Source organism: Larus michahellis, chromosome 21, assembly GCF_964199755.1.
Source record: "Larus michahellis chromosome 21, bLarMic1.1, whole genome shotgun sequence".
Taxonomy (NCBI): Eukaryota; Metazoa; Chordata; class Aves; order Charadriiformes; family Laridae; genus Larus; species Larus michahellis.
This window is the reverse complement of record NC_133916.1, coordinates 7,693,340-7,708,677: the sequence shown is the minus strand read 5'-3', so window position 1 is coordinate 7,708,677 and position 15,338 is coordinate 7,693,340. Positions and strand designations below refer to the sequence as shown.

At 40.0% G+C, this 15,338-nt stretch overlaps 1 protein-coding gene across 1 annotated transcript in view; it reads left to right on the top strand.

Moving 5' to 3' along the window:
* TRIM33 (tripartite motif containing 33) overlaps positions 1 to 12,798 on the top strand; it is a 32,961-nt gene extending 20,163 nt beyond the window's left edge. Inside the window, exons 10-20 of the mRNA XM_074564682.1 lie at positions 77 to 241; positions 1,054 to 1,254; positions 3,099 to 3,231; positions 4,210 to 4,273; positions 4,552 to 4,711; positions 5,811 to 6,157; positions 6,650 to 6,773; positions 7,776 to 7,850; positions 8,462 to 8,614; positions 10,337 to 10,387; positions 10,470 to 12,798. Coding sequence (XP_074420783.1) covers positions 77 to 241; positions 1,054 to 1,254; positions 3,099 to 3,231; positions 4,210 to 4,273; positions 4,552 to 4,711; positions 5,811 to 6,157; positions 6,650 to 6,773; positions 7,776 to 7,850; positions 8,462 to 8,614; positions 10,337 to 10,387; positions 10,470 to 10,682 — 1,686 coding nt within the window. The 3' untranslated portion in view covers positions 10,683 to 12,798. The remainder of the gene's footprint in view (positions 1 to 76; positions 242 to 1,053; positions 1,255 to 3,098; positions 3,232 to 4,209; positions 4,274 to 4,551; positions 4,712 to 5,810; positions 6,158 to 6,649; positions 6,774 to 7,775; positions 7,851 to 8,461; positions 8,615 to 10,336; positions 10,388 to 10,469) is intronic.
* The last annotated feature ends 2,540 nt before the right edge of the window (positions 12,799 to 15,338 follow it).

The following is a 15,338-nucleotide window of genomic DNA, read 5'->3' as shown; positions in this document are numbered from 1 at the left end:
CTACTACTGTGGAAAGAGATTGGCTTCTTTTTTCCATGTTAAAATAAAAAATTTTAAAAAACAAAAACCCTTGCAGCCTCCCAGGTTGATCAGCATGCAGACCATGCAGAGGGGTAACATGAACTGTGGGGCTTTCCAAGCACATCAGATGAGAATGGCTCAGAATGCTGCTCGTATACCAGGAATACCACGCCACAATGGACCACAATACTCCATGATGCAACCTCACCTTCAAAGACAAGTATATCCTGTGTACACGCTTCATTTGTGCCATTGTGCCAAACTTTCATTACAATAGATGGTACCTCCAGCTGTGAACGTGCTTATCTGTAACACTTATAATGCACAGCTGCACACATTTATATGCTTTTTCATGTTGCATACTGTACTTTTTTGCTGAACATAAGAAAATTCAAACATTAAGAATGAAAATGAATTCTAATGTTTGTATTGCATTTAGTTCTGGGAAACCAAACATTTCCTTTTTCACTTTTCAGTGACATTCAGCTTTTGGGTTTCTTAGAGAATAGTCAGGAAGTTCAAAGTGGTGTAGTTGAGGGTTTTTAATGAAACCAAATTCTAAAGTGTTTTTAAATTCAAGCCTGAAGCATGATGCAGAGCTCTGCATACCATTAAGAATAAAAATTCTTGACCATGAATGTTAATGACTTCATAATACTTGAAATAGTTGCTCTTTTCTTTAAAAAAAAAAAAAAAGTAGTTTGTAGACAAACATATGGACTCTCAAGTTGTCTTTGGAGGAAGTAATTGCTTTAAGAAAATATAACTATATATGCAAATAATTTGGTGGAAGATGTACTGTATATTTAAATATCTAGCCACATAAAGTGTTTTTTCTTTCCAAGTAAATAAAAATAGCAGTTGCTTTGCATTCAGTGCTGTCAGGTTATGTTGGCAGAAATGTGAGTTCGTATGTTCTTCCCCCCAATCTTTTGTTGAGGACTAGCATATAATGTACGTGTTGCAAATTTATGTGCAGTGGCTGTCTGATTCGTCCCTAATGCAGTCATGGTCTCTTCTCTTTTCCTACAGCATTCTAACCCTGGGCATGCGGGGCCTTTTCCAGTTGTTTCTGTGCACAACACCACTATTAATCCAACTAGTCCTACTACAGCAACAATGGCGAGTGCAAACCGTGGTCCGACAAGTCCGTCCGTCACAGCGATCGAACTCATTCCTTCTGTAACAAACCCAGAGAATTTACCTTCCCTGCCGGATATCCCACCCATCCAGGTCAGTGGGGAAGACAAGGCACTCGTGCTGTGGGTGAAGTAATGATCTGCTTTCCTTTCTCTATTGTTTTAAAGTCGAAGACTTAAAGTCTTCAGGCCTTGACTTGGGAGTGCAACTGTTTGCACTGTACTGGGCTGACTTGCTGGACCTGCGTTAACCTTTAGATTAATCAGTATTTAATGTCTGGCCTGTAGTAAAATTGATACCTTGATCAGTTAATCCCAAGTACTGTGTTCACTTCCTTTCTTCCACAAGACTATTGTATGGGAAGGTATGACTAGAATAGTTGAATAGCTACGTCTATCGAATGCCATGAGCGGTGATTTATTCAGAGTTACAGTTGCCCGGCGCTTCTCTGATGTTCCCAAATGTGACAGTCAAATGCAGTAAGTAAGAGAAAAGGTGTCCCACTGCCCTGCTTCTCTCTCTCCTCGCGTTTCCTCAGTGCTGCCCCGTAGTGTGGCTGTAATCACTTCCTTGTATGCAAGAGGACAGAATTTACCTTAGCGTCGGGTCCCGGGAGGTGCTGCAGAACACTTAGGCTGATAGTGGCTGATAGTGCTGCACACGAGCTGTGGTGGATTTTGATGAAGTCAAGCTCATTTGGAGAGGTCAGAAGCATAATTTAATGTATGGGTGGAGACGCCTTTCTGCAGGAGTGTTTGGGAGGCCAGAGAGGGGCGGAGGGTGATGGCTTTGTCTTGAGAATGGGATGTTTACGTTGAAATGCCCATATACAGCACGGGAGATTTGGTCGTGGCACAGGAAACTATCACCTTAGAACCAAAACCTAAATGTCATCCAAGCAGATGGTCTGCTGTAATACAAATAGCAACTTTTTAATCCTTAATCTACAGAGTGATGTTCAAGGGTTGCATGCTCAGTTTTCTCGTGAGGCAGAAGGTAATTTGCTAGCGTAAGAATAGTGGTGACAAAAAGGATCACATCTCTGAATGTGATCGATCTTCAGTGCCGAAGCTTTGTTCAGTCACAACTTCGTTTAGAACTTTGTTTAGTTAGAACAAAACACAAGTTTAACCGGTTATGACTGATTCAGCTGTATGTGTCTAAAGTTCATGATACACCAACTTAGAAACAGTTGTTAGTGGGATAGTCTAAAACATCAACATGCAATTTCTAGGTGAACTGAAAATGCAAAATTCTGTTAAGATGCTTTTTGTTATACCTGTTCATGTAATAGCTGTTGTGGAGTTTAGTCGATGGAAGAGTTGGATAGGAAGGTATTAGTCTTTGAGGTCGCTTGCACAGTCATAAAACCACACTCTGAATACAGTGCGTTTCAAACACGTTGTTTGCAATTACACTGTCTTGCAGCTAATGGCTTTAAGCAGTAAAAGTAATAGGGTACCTGTTTCCTTGTTTTTAATAGACACTGAAATCTCTGTAAAAAGTGAATGGGAGGGACAGAGGTTTCACATCATGCTAAGGAAAAACAAGTTTATGGTTTCCCTTAATATCTTAATTGTGGAATAACTCTTGCAACATTGGTAACCTGGTAGTATTGGTAATCTGGTATGACTAACACACCGAACATCTGGGAGCCAAAAAGTTTGGAATGATGTAGAGTAAGTGCAGCCTATGACCGTACTGGAATAACTCAGATATTTAGAAGCTTTGGAAAAAGTCTTACCCTCTCACTGTAGGTTTCTGTTTTGAAAGACTGATCTCTGTATGAAAATTATAAAAATGTTTGCTGATGTCCGAATTCTTGAAGGGATGGTGGACAATTCTGGTAAAGATACTGGTCACAGTTTAAAGACGTGGAACTGTTAAGAAACTTTAATTAGGCCTCTCTGATTCAGACTTTTGTTTTTGCTTCTTAGCTTGAAGATGCTGGTTCAAGTAATTTGGATAACCTTCTAAGCAGATACATTACAGGCAGCCACCTACCCCCACAACCTACAAGTACCATGAATCCCTCCCCAGGACCTTCAGCTCTATCTCCAGGGTCATCAGGTAAATGTGATGGGTGTTTCTACATTCTAGAAAGTGATGGGTATCTCTGGTATTTTAAGTTAAAAATTATTACATACCATTTGCTGCCAAAAGGGAAGAGATATTTTGTTAGTTTGAAATTTATTTCACTCAGAAATAAATTCTTCTGGAAATGTAAGTTTTACCCTTCTTCAGAAATACCTTCATACTAACAAACTGCCAGCACATGAATGCAGTATTCCAGATACACATATAGACTATATTTTTGTCCTAGTTTACCACAATCTTTTTTTCTTTTTTTTTGTGCATCAGAGAACATAGTTCAGTTACTGCCCCCAAATGATGACTGGCTAGACCATTCTGAGGTTTGGGAAGTAAGTTTGTAGAATAGCCTAGTCACAGAAATACTTACACCCAGCAGTCATTTGAGCAAGGTCACTCAGAGTATAGCAAATTGATGATAGAGTGTTCGTTATGCATGTGAACAAATTAAGTCACTGATACCTAATGTTGAGTTATTTAGACAGTGAAAATGGCCATTTCTGTTAGTAAGAAGATGATTTCAGTTACTTGATAGGTGTTTATGTTAGTCTTCTCTTTGCAAGATTATTCTAAGATTCTGTGAGTGAGTGGTTGCAGTAATGAAACTTACTATGTTTCTCAAAACCTCCATGCAAAACATATAGTCTGCTTTTCTTGACTTAATTTGTGGATGCCAGTGGATAAAATTTGATTACTTAATGGGCTGAGGACTATAGCACTGTCTGGATTAAGTGAAATAATTATTGGGACTCTAACAACAGTGTGTGGTCTGTGTTTTTATTTAATGTGGTGTGCTGGACCTTTGTTCCGATCAAACGACCAAGAGGGCGGCTGACTTATGTGAATTACTAAATTAGGATATCCTAGCAGCACTTCTGGTGGTACTCAACACTAGTCATTTATTTTACTGCAGAATGTAAATTTGTACCAAGTCAACTTCTACGCTGCTTCTTGCAGGTTTATCCAACTCCCACACTCCTGTGAGGCCACCTAGTACCTCCAGCACAGGTAGCAGAGGAAGGTGAGTACGTTATGTTGACACTGCCAGGCTGAAAAATCAGACATGAAGAATTAAAGAAATGAATTGGCAATGGGTCAATAGGGCTTTGATGTAACTGTGACCCAGTAATGGAAGAATGCTTACATGAAGATTCCCCCCCCCCCAACTCTGATTCTCTGCTGTCTTGTAAACTTGAGCTATCTTGTAAATGTTCTGACATGCTTTGCCTTTTAAATTGTCACTTAAATGTCTTTGCTCTGATGAGTTTTCCTCTTATTTATATGCTGGTATCTTTCTAGCTGTGGCTCCTCGGGCAGAACTGCTGAGAAAACTAGTGTTAACTTCAAGTCTGACCAAGTGAAAGTCAAGCAAGAGCCAGGGACAGAGGAGGAGATATGCAGTTTCTCAGGAACAGTAAAACAGGAAAAAACAGAGGATGGCAGAAGGAGTGCTTGCATGGTAAAGTTAGTTTGTGCAACAGTATGTTATGGTTTTCCTAGCAGTGTGTTTAAGAATTTGAAATAATAAAGTAATTTTACTCTTAAGCCTCATACTGTGTTAACAGCCCTGAAGACTGAGAGGTGTTTTGCTCTCTGTCAGTATGTCTGAACTTTAAGTGTGGGCCTGCTCAAGTGTTGAGCGCTCTGTTTCTGTAGTGCTGCAAGACAGCTAATTACTGGGGGTTTGTGATACAGGCACCAAGTCGCTGGCAGTGGGACTCGTGCAGTAGCTTGCTGCCTTATGTGGAACAAATAAGCATTAAATGATGTCAAGATGTTCCCCTTCCTGATTCGGACAGGACTTGACCTAGTGATGTGGATGCAAAACACACCCGGTCCTTGTCAGTTTTATGTATTATGTTAGGTACTTGCATGTTGAAAGTAGTCCAGTAGAAAACAGAACTTAATCTCAGTTTGGTCCATGTTGAGGACTTTATTACATCCTTTAATACTGCGCTCTGCCAGACACAGGATAGTCTGTTGTGTAAATTTTATCTTTAGCTCTTAAAATGAAATACCCCCAGCAGTGTAGTGTGTTTGCTGCTTTTAATCCCTAACTCATAAAAGCTGTATGTCACTCATTGTAAGTAGTTTCTGAACGTTCATACGTATGTAATTACATTGAGAAATCTTCCAGTCAGTCAGAATTTCTTATCCCAGAGCATAAACAAAATATTTATGCAAGTGAATACTTTTCAGCGTTTCCCAGTTATGCTTGATTTAATAGGATTGTGTACTGGGAGCAGGGTGATGGATTTGAAGACTTTTCCTAATGGCAGTGAAGGTATATCTTTAACAATTTGTCAGTGTGTTTGGCTTGAAAGTTTGTTTATCGTGTTATATATCAATAGAAATGAGTCTGTTCTTGAAAGGATGCACTTGTGAAAAAGTAGTTTTCAATTCTGTATGCAACTCGAGCCTCCATAATGATTTGCCACGTATTTTGGGAAATGAGTGTAGTACCTTTAAATGGTGGACGGCTTTTAACTTCCAATATGAAGAAAGATGCCCTTGTAAAATTGACTCACTCTGATTTCCGTGCGCTACTTTCATTTCAGCTTAGCAGTCCTGAGAGCAGCTTGACACCACCACTGTCCACTAACTTGCACCTGGAAAGTGAATTAGAAGCATTAGGAAGTCTTGAAAATCATGTAAAAACTGAACCAGCAGATTTAAGTGAAAGTTGCAAACAGTCCGGACACAGCCTTGTAAATGGGAAATCCCCAGTGCGGAGTCTAATGCACCGATCAGCTAGGGTTGGAGGAGAAGGCAATAACAAAGATGATGATCCGAATGAAGACTGGTGTGCTGTATGCCAAAACGGAGGGGATCTGTTATGTTGTGAAAAGTGTCCAAAAGTGTTTCACCTGACTTGTCACGTCCCAACACTCCTCAGCTTTCCAAGGTACCAGAAACAGCGTAGTGTTCCTGAGAGCAGCTCTGTGGTCTCGCTCATATGGTAGATTTCGACACGCTACCAAAACTGGTGTTTCATCCTCAACATCGGCTAGTTCTGGATGATTTCTTGTCGGTAAAAAAATCTGACATTTCAAAGGCCTGCCTGAATTGTTTTGCACGTAGTTGGTCAGTGTTTATCAGATAAACTGATAAATCTCAAAGTGTGATTCTGTTATGTAAAGTTCATTTTAAATTCATGGTGAGAAACATGTTGTAAAGTATTAGAACATACTTAGGAGAGGAATATGAGGGCAGGAAAAATGGCTTGGCCTGGCAGAATTATCTTGAGTGTTAGGGGCTGTTCCTTATCTTTGGATACCCAAGTCTTTACTAAAGTACGATGTGAATCTGTAACAGCTAACAAAAAAAATCTTTGTAGTCATTGATGGTGAGACTTTGTCCCTGGATATCTGGAATAATTGTGTTTATTTCTGTTTAGTGGAGAGTGGATATGTACATTCTGCAGAGATCTGAGCAAACCAGAAGTGGAATATGATTGTGACAACTCACAACACAGCAAGAAGGGGAAAACAGCACAAGGCCTGAGTCCTGTGGACCAAAGGGTATGTCTCGAATCTGTTTCCTAGAGAAGAGCGCTTTCTCACCTTAGCCATCCCCTGCTGTTTCTTGAAGTTGTTGTTGCTATGGCTGCATCAAATTAAATATAGTTCTGGGTTTTGCAAAAAAAAAAATCCCAAAATGAGTAATGGGATTTTTCTTGCTGTGACCCCGTATCCGGGTGTTGGTGACTGTGTTGTGTGGGAGTGCTCCATTACATTGGGAGTGTAATCCTCTAGCAGCTAAAACTTGCATGTAAACACATATTCTGTATTTAAATACATCCTCTGACATGCATTAATCTCTTTGGTGTTCTTAATTAGAAGTTCTTTGCATTTAAGATTGATACAACATTCATAAAATAGTTATATATGTTTGGCGTGTTCAGCTCACGCCGTGAGAGCTGCTAGAAGTATTTAAGTGTGTTCTTGTGGAAGGTGTAATGACCTTGACAGCCAGAATTATTTTTAGCTTTATCAATCAGCCTGTGCATAGAGTGTTAGAATGTTATCAAATCAAATTCCTCCAAAGGAATTACAAGCAAAGGAAAGAAAAATATTTCAACAGCAAATTCACAGAAACGCTATGGCTTTGGTTTCAGATTGTTTAATTTTGTCTTTTGGGGAAGAGAATAAATGCCTCCAACTCAGTCCTTTCCTGTTACATGCAGTTATGGTTGGACAAAAGCAGTTGTAGTTTGTCCTTTTTTTTTTTTTTTTTTTTTAATTTGACTGTATATTAGCATCCCTCTTCATGTTTGACTTTAGCCCTAGGCACTTGTTTAGGAAGAAGAAAGCAAAAAGGAAGTATATTTCTGCCATGTGAACAGTAAGGTGGTGTTCTACCCTCTTAAAAATGCCCTCCTAATTAAGCTTGTGGGGATTGCATTTAAATTTTCTAGTACTAAGCTGCTAAAGTACAAGCCTATGTAAAATAGGGAGTTACGAACTCCTGTGCTGAGGATAAGTTCGGGATACTAATGTGAAGCTGTTTTATTTCTTTGTAAGAAATGTGAACGTCTCCTGCTTTACCTGTATTGTCATGAGCTGAGCATTGAATTTCAAGAGCCAGTTCCAGCCTCGGTGAGTCTCCTGAAAAATAGTTTGTGATTTATTTTTGGCATAACATCTCTAAAAGTCTAGAGCTGAGTTCAGGAAGGAGCTGACTGCGTTTACTTGAAGCATGTCCCCCTTGATCAGTCTAAAAGTTCTGGCAGTCGTCTAACGTTTCGTGATGCTGAGAGAGACACAAGCTGATGCTGTAGCTTCTCCGTGCAGAGGCTCTGCTCCCAGTCTCAAACCCGGATATTTAAAAATACTTTAAATTAGCAGTTGTTGCGTTGGAAGAGGGTGTCTTGGGATACCCATGAAATTCAAAGTCCTTTGGGAGAGCTTTTTTTTTTTATGACAATCCTTTACTGAAAGGAAGAAGGAAACTGCTTTGACTCTCTGGTTTTCAGCTGTAAAAGAAGTAACTATAATGAAAAGCATTGCTGTGCTACGATAGACTGCTATGATAGGCTCTGAAGGTTAGAAAGAACTTCTTAGCTTGAGGAAAGGAAATTGTTCTCACTTGCTGAACGTGCATACAGTGCACGACAAGATTAGCTGATTGATATTTTGATAAATGAAAAAATTCAGCTTCTTCTGGGAACTATGTAGTCATTGTAGTGATAAATCACTGTTTTTTACAGATACCAAACTACTATAAAATCATAAAGAAACCAATGGACTTATCTACAGTGAAAAAGAAACTGCAAAAGAAGCATTCCCAACACTACCAGACTCCTGAGGATTTTGTGGCAGATGTCCGGTTGATCTTCAAGAACTGTGAAAGGTTTAATGAAGTATGTTAACTTCCAATCTGTATACATTTTTTTAGATTAAGAATTATTTCAACATGGTTGTGCAGCTCCTTCAGTTAAAGGCTCTGCTTCCAGTCTTAACTTCTGCTTATGGAGCAGATGCTGAATCAGACACTTAAAAAACAAACAAAACCCAAACGCAATTGCAGAACTACCTCTCAGTTTTAGCAAAACGGGGAGGTCAGGCTTTAACAGAGGGAAATTTTAAAGAGCACTCACTGGTATGGACTGAGGAGCAGGGTGACCTTGTTAGTGTACATCAAATAGATGGTGGGAGTAAAGACAACCAAGCAGTCCTTAAATCTGTCTCCAGCTATACAGATAATTGTTCATGACGAAGTCATGAAACGTGGTAGACCTCTGTTGAGGAAACTTCCTCTGCTGAGGAAAAGCGCCTTTCTGACGAATACTCTGCTGGTTCTAGTACCTCGTGCAGGCGGACTCCAGAAAGGCGTTGTGTTGGTTGTGGCTAGTTTTAGGCTTAGTGCTTTAGTTCATGGGCTCTCACAAAAATCAGTTTTCAGTGCATAACTTTTGTATGGAGTCACAGAAATACTTGCACCTTACACGTGGAATGTGACTTGGGTAGATTAATTACCTGAGTGTTATTACTAGGTGGAGCAATGGAAACAATATTCTAAATGCAAAAAAAAATAAATTGTGGTATTGTGCTGAAACAGAGTAGGAGCTGAGATAAGAGAGTATCGTCGTATCTGAAATGCCTTAAGTCAAGGATGACATCTCCCCTGGGGAGAAGGCATCACAGGGAATGGCTTTCTTCTGACCTTAGAAATGCATAAAACAGCCAGTATTTTCCTGTAAAATGTAATCTGAGTTTTGCAATGTTTGGGCTGCATTTCTGGCTCTGTGAAGAAGTAAATTGAAGGAAGTACACAAACCTGTAATTAAAATCTCAACTGTTTCACAAGTACACTAGTAAAAATCAAGGTTAATGATGTAATGCTGTAAATGCTCACAAGCCTTTGGGACTTTGACACCCCCGACTCCCTTATTTCTCTGTATTAGGTGGAGGTTAATGAGCACTGTGGAAGAAGTTGCAATTATGTGAACTTCTCAATCAAGGGAATTAATGAAGCATCTACTGTAGAGGAAAACATGCTGCAGCTCTTAGGGACAAGAGCAAAGCAAGGGAGCAAGGACTAATTGATGTGTTGTTTTTTGGTTTTGTTTTATTTTTTTAAAAAAAGGTGTTTCAGACTTGTCTCGCTGTTTGAAATGCTGGCTCACGGCAAAAGGTGAATCACCCTGAGCTTTCGTAAAAACATCAGGTCGAGTGCCTCTAGGCCATATGCGTTTAAAAAACAGAAAGCAAAGTGGGGTAAGACCCCCAAGAAAGCAGTCTCACGGAGCACTTCTCTCTAAAGTGAGACTTTTCCACGATAATGTCTAGGCAACTAAAATTTGTAATGAAGAGAGCAGTCACGAGTACAGCGCAGTTTTGAAAATGACTGGGAGACGCTTATTTGTACAAAAGTTGTGTATTTTGTTGAAGGCTTATTTACCTCATGTCACCCTCCTAAGACTGTTTAAACCTGCTTCTGCTAAGTTTGAGAACTAAAGCGGTGTAGTCCATAACAAACTGTTTTGTTGTTATGGCTGACTTTAGTCATCCAATCCTATGCAATCTCATAACTTTAGAAAGGATTATAATTTCATTTTTTTTGACTCTGGTATCCTTTTTAGATGATGAAAGTTGTTCAAGTTTATGCAGAAACACAAGAGATTAATTTGAAGGTAAGCGTTTCAGACCATGCACACTTGGTGAAGGGATGTGCATTTCCAACAGGTGAATATTCCTGTCTTCTTCTGTTTGCAGGCTGATTCAGAAGTAGCGCAGGCAGGGAAGGCAGTTGCATTATACTTTGAAGATAAACTTACAGAGATCTACCCAGACAGGACCTTCCAGCCTTTGCCTGAATTTGAGCAGGAAGAGGATGATGGTGAAATAACTGAGGACTCCGATGAAGATTTTATACAGCCACGTAGAAAACGCCTAAAATCAGATGAGAGACCAGTGCATATAAAGTAATCTAATGATATGGACCCGAAACTTATTGTAAAAAACTGTTATTTAAGTGTTCCTGGAATATTATCATGCCTACAGTGGCCATCTTGAAGAAGCTGATAGCTTTTTAAACAGTATTAGATTACAAAAACACTTGTACAGAAAAGCATTCTCATCAAAAGGGGAAGAAAACCTGTATTGTAAATTTTTGGTGTTTTTTTTTTCCTTGATTATTTGCTATATTCTTTCTTTTCCTGATGGAGGGGACACACTCATCCTGGTCTCACAGACAGAGGTGGATGAATGTTGAAGAGAAGCAGATTTGATAAGCGATGTTCCGTGTACACATAAGACGCGTGGTGAAACGTTCCGCTGGACTGGAGCGATGCAGTTTGTGTCTCGTGTTCGTGCTGGACTGCAGGGCAAACTGTGAGCAGTGTTCCCGAAATCCCCTCTGTGTGTCGACTTCAGTGCGTGTTGGTCATGGCTTTTATCATCTCATTTAAGCGGTATTGTGAATAACTGATCTTCTGTGTTGATCTGATTATCTAAATTTGACTTTCGTTACTACATTTTCTGTATAGCAAAAGGAAAAAAAAATCATTAAACTGTTCTGAATTGGCAAGTGCAGGAGTGTGAGTTCTTGACAGATGAAAGACTAAACCGGTGGCAGCAGTCCCTTTCAGTAGGGTGAGGTGTATTTGTTGCGAGTCCTGTACACAGAACACTTTAATGGCGTTGCAGAAGTCTCAGCGTTGTGCCATCTGTCCCTGGTCCCCCTAATGAGGCAGAATGTTCTCTCCAGTATTCGTTGTGTGATTTTCTGTACTTAAAGTATAGACTGAAGAGGTAATAACTGATTGGGGTGTTTTTTCCAGTCTTCCTAAATATCGGTTTCTAATAGACCACTCGGCAAACAATAACCTATTAACTACCAAATGTGTAAAATTTCCTGTATTCACTTTGTCTTATTTGTAAATAGTGAATTGAGATTTCTTGCAGGTCAGCAACATTTGCTGAACTGTTTTTAAGCTAATGTGTATTCTTATTAATTGTTCCTATCAAGAAAAGATTTGTAATATATGCTATTTCTAACATTGCATTCATTTTGAAGTTCTGTCTTATTTTTATTAGAGTACTACTCAGAACTTTCTTCAGAAGCAGCTTATGAGTGAAATGTCTAGAAAGATTGGAATGAATCTGTTGAGATTGGGTTACTTGTCCATCCATTGGACAACGCGCTTGCACAGACCAGGATTTGGCTTTGAGTGGTTTCTGGACAAAATTTTAACCGGAACAATTTCCCTGTTTCCCTGAACCCTGTGCAGGCCTCTGCAGTGCCTTCATTGCACGCTGCCTTCGGTCCAGCAGCTCTGGTCAGACATGAGGTCATCACGAGGTCATTGCAGTTGGAACGGTTGTTTCCTTTACTGACAGAAATCAATACTAGAAATAATAACTGTAGTTTCTGGCCTTCATATAGATCTTGTTAAAGTAGGATGGAGAAATCATGTAATTGGGTGAGGTCAAGTTGACAGACTATAAATTTGCCGTAAGATTTTTGTCTGAATACAGCAATTCTGTGGTAAATCACCAGGGTTTTGGTATACTCGGCGTGAACAATTCCTGTGACGTTGTATACGCTTTACCATAGTGGTAAAGGTAAATATTTTAGCACAATGTATCAAATTGAGATATGCTCTCAGCAATTTTTATGCAGATCACTTAAGATTTGATTTCTTTTTTATAAGAACAAAGTATATGTACATTGTGACTGTACCTCTCTTACAATAAAAAAGGGGACTGAAGGTATTTGTAACTTCAAGCTCGCTACTTTAGATTACACAAATGTTACACTTAAAACTCAAACTGTTTGGGTTTTTTTGCATTTCTCAGACATTAACACAGTGCCAGTTTAAAATTTATTTTTTACCACTCAGTACGTGAAAGGAAAAGTAATTCTACTTAAACATACTAAATTGACAAAAAGCAAAAACTTTGCCCGTAGACAGGATGACGTGTGTGAATAGGATAGTAACAAGGGATCATTTAACGGCTCTGTGTATTTGCCTATTTATGCATTTCTAGTTTCTCAGCTTCATTTTGCAAAGGAATGTTATTAAAATTATCATGAAAATAAGATTTTTTTGTGAATTCTCTTCAATTGGGGTTACTATTTTTATGGCGCTTAAGCACACTAGGTCCTGTACCTTCAGGCCTCAGCTCCCTAACGGTTCACTTTGCGAGGTTTACGCGTGGATTCGAGGTCTGCGGATCCTGGGCCGGAGCGTGGGACCAGTGCGGTGACATCCTGGGCTCGGCCACGTCAGGGCAAGGACCACGCCGCGGAGCCGGGGCTCGGGGAGCGCTCGCTCCCTGCTGCGGCAGGAACGGGACTGGTGGTTTTCCGCCCAGAGCAGGTGTGTAAATGCTGGAGAGCCTCTGGTGGGTTCGCTCCCTGTGGCAAGGTGGAAAAATTGTCAAACGCTGTAGGGCAGCGACTGAGCCCGTGTTCCACCAGTTCACCTGCCAGCCACCAGTGATGGAGTTCGAGCTCTACTCTCGCAGGTGACTCACTGGACGCCTGGAGCTGGTCCTTCCGTTCAGCTCGTCCGCCCTGAGTAGTAGTATGTGGAATTTTGACTTGTGTGCAAGAAATCTTAAGCGTTTCTTTTTTATATAAAAGAAACAAAACAACATTTCCCCCTCCCCCCCGTTCTGGAACTCCCAATACAACAATGCAATGACTGTTTTGGAATTAGCTAAGTTCTAATCAAAAGTATTTTAGATGATAGATGAGCTCTGCTAATACGTTTCCTGATATTACAGACTGTAAATGCTCATCATGGAACCGGGAAGGGTTTGCTCAGCTAAAACAGCTTTTTGGTGCCAGACTGTGTGTAACTTGTGCAAGAGCAAATTAACGGAGTTTGTGTTAAGGGGCCGCTGTGTTACTCTGAGTGCGGTGCCAGGTGTGCCGTGCTGCGAGCGACCGTGTGCGTCCCCCGGGAACTGGAGCGTGGCTTAAACCAGCGCAGCTCCCGCGGGGGAAGGACGCGGTGGGTGTCCCTGCGCCGGCTCCGCTGGGTGACCGTGGCGTTCCCATGCCGGAGCGAGACAGTCTGGCTCCTGCTGTAACCGTCTGCTCTCGTTTAAGACGCTTGTAAAAAAGACCATGTCTCAATTTTTGTTGTAAATGACCCTGAAGTTTAAGTTAATCCAAAGAAGTGAAAGGGAACTTGCTTTTGAAAGAAGAGTGGCGCGTGTACAGTGCGCTGCTCGTGGACTCTCAGTTACCTCAGCAGGTATCCTGCCGTGTAATTACCAGTGATTAGCGATGGCTTGACCAGCTGGATAGGTTCAGGTCTTCTATTGAACGGTGCCCTGGACTTTAGTGGCCTGTAGTATAATAAGGCAGAGTTACTATCCGAAAAAAGGCTGTTCCCCAAACTTTTGAAAATAGAAATGCTCTGTTAAATATAGAGAGGTTGGTTTTTTGTGTGGAATGTCATCATTGCTATTACTTACGACGTTTGACTGTGCCAGCACACTTAACACTGGATCACTGAAATGTTTTAGAAACGTTTCTGCAAGCCACTGGAACAGAAGTCCTTAAAATCAGCCCCAATTTATCGTATAACCTAGTTTATTGGCTGACCTCTAAAAGTCTAGGTAATGGCAACAGTATTTTAAAGCTGTGTGTGTGATGTACTGCAAGTTGGCTTTTTCTTGTTTTTCTTACTCTCTTCCTTGGAAAAAGCAATAAAACTGCATTGGCTGTTGCCTATTAGCATGACAGGAATCCTCTCCTTTGGATAGTGGTTTTATAGGAAAGTTTGTATGCATATCACCAAGTCTAGCTTTTAAAAACAAAGTGTGCGGGAGTTATTGACAATATAGTGTGGCATTTTATTTTAAAAATTGGGGAAAGTTACATATTTTTTTAATAAGTAGGAGTTTGAGTAAATAATGGAGGTACTTTTTTAAAAAAAAATTTATATGCCACAGTTTACATAGACGTATTTCAGATTGAACATATGCATTGTATCTTCAGATATGGTGATTTCTTTTATTTTCTCAAAGTGTGTGTACAGTAACTCTTCCATCTAGTTCCTGTGTTTGCTTACGGGGATCCGTCTTTATGTGCTTTCTAATGTCTGAATTGGTTTTCAAAAATTGCAGTTAATTTGGGTATCTTTATTGTAAGCGAACTACGAAACGTATGAAATGCAGTTTCGGTCTTTTCTATTGAGTGATCTTACAGCTCAAGGCTGCTTTCTTTAGAATTTATTGAATTTCCACAAGGAGAGGTACTACAGTACGAGTTTGACTTGTTGCAGCGTTCACTCCAGAGTGTGAGCTACATCTAAAAAAAAAAAGTGCATGTCTGCTAACGGCCTGCAAGTGCGGGTATTTCTTAGGTTCAGAACACCAAGAAACATGTATATAAGCCTATAAAGATTTGTGTGATTGAAAGCCTGTTTTATATATAAATGTACTAATGGAAGGGTTAAATTTATGGCATTCTTTGATTCCTCAATTATTTCTTGCTTCCAGTAATTTAGCTGGTTCTTTTTTGCACATAGTAAACTTTGCTCATCTTTTGCTATGATTCTTCAAAAAAGTGCTGTTTCTGTGGTATTGTATTATCTTGAATAATCATATTTAACTTTTTTTAAC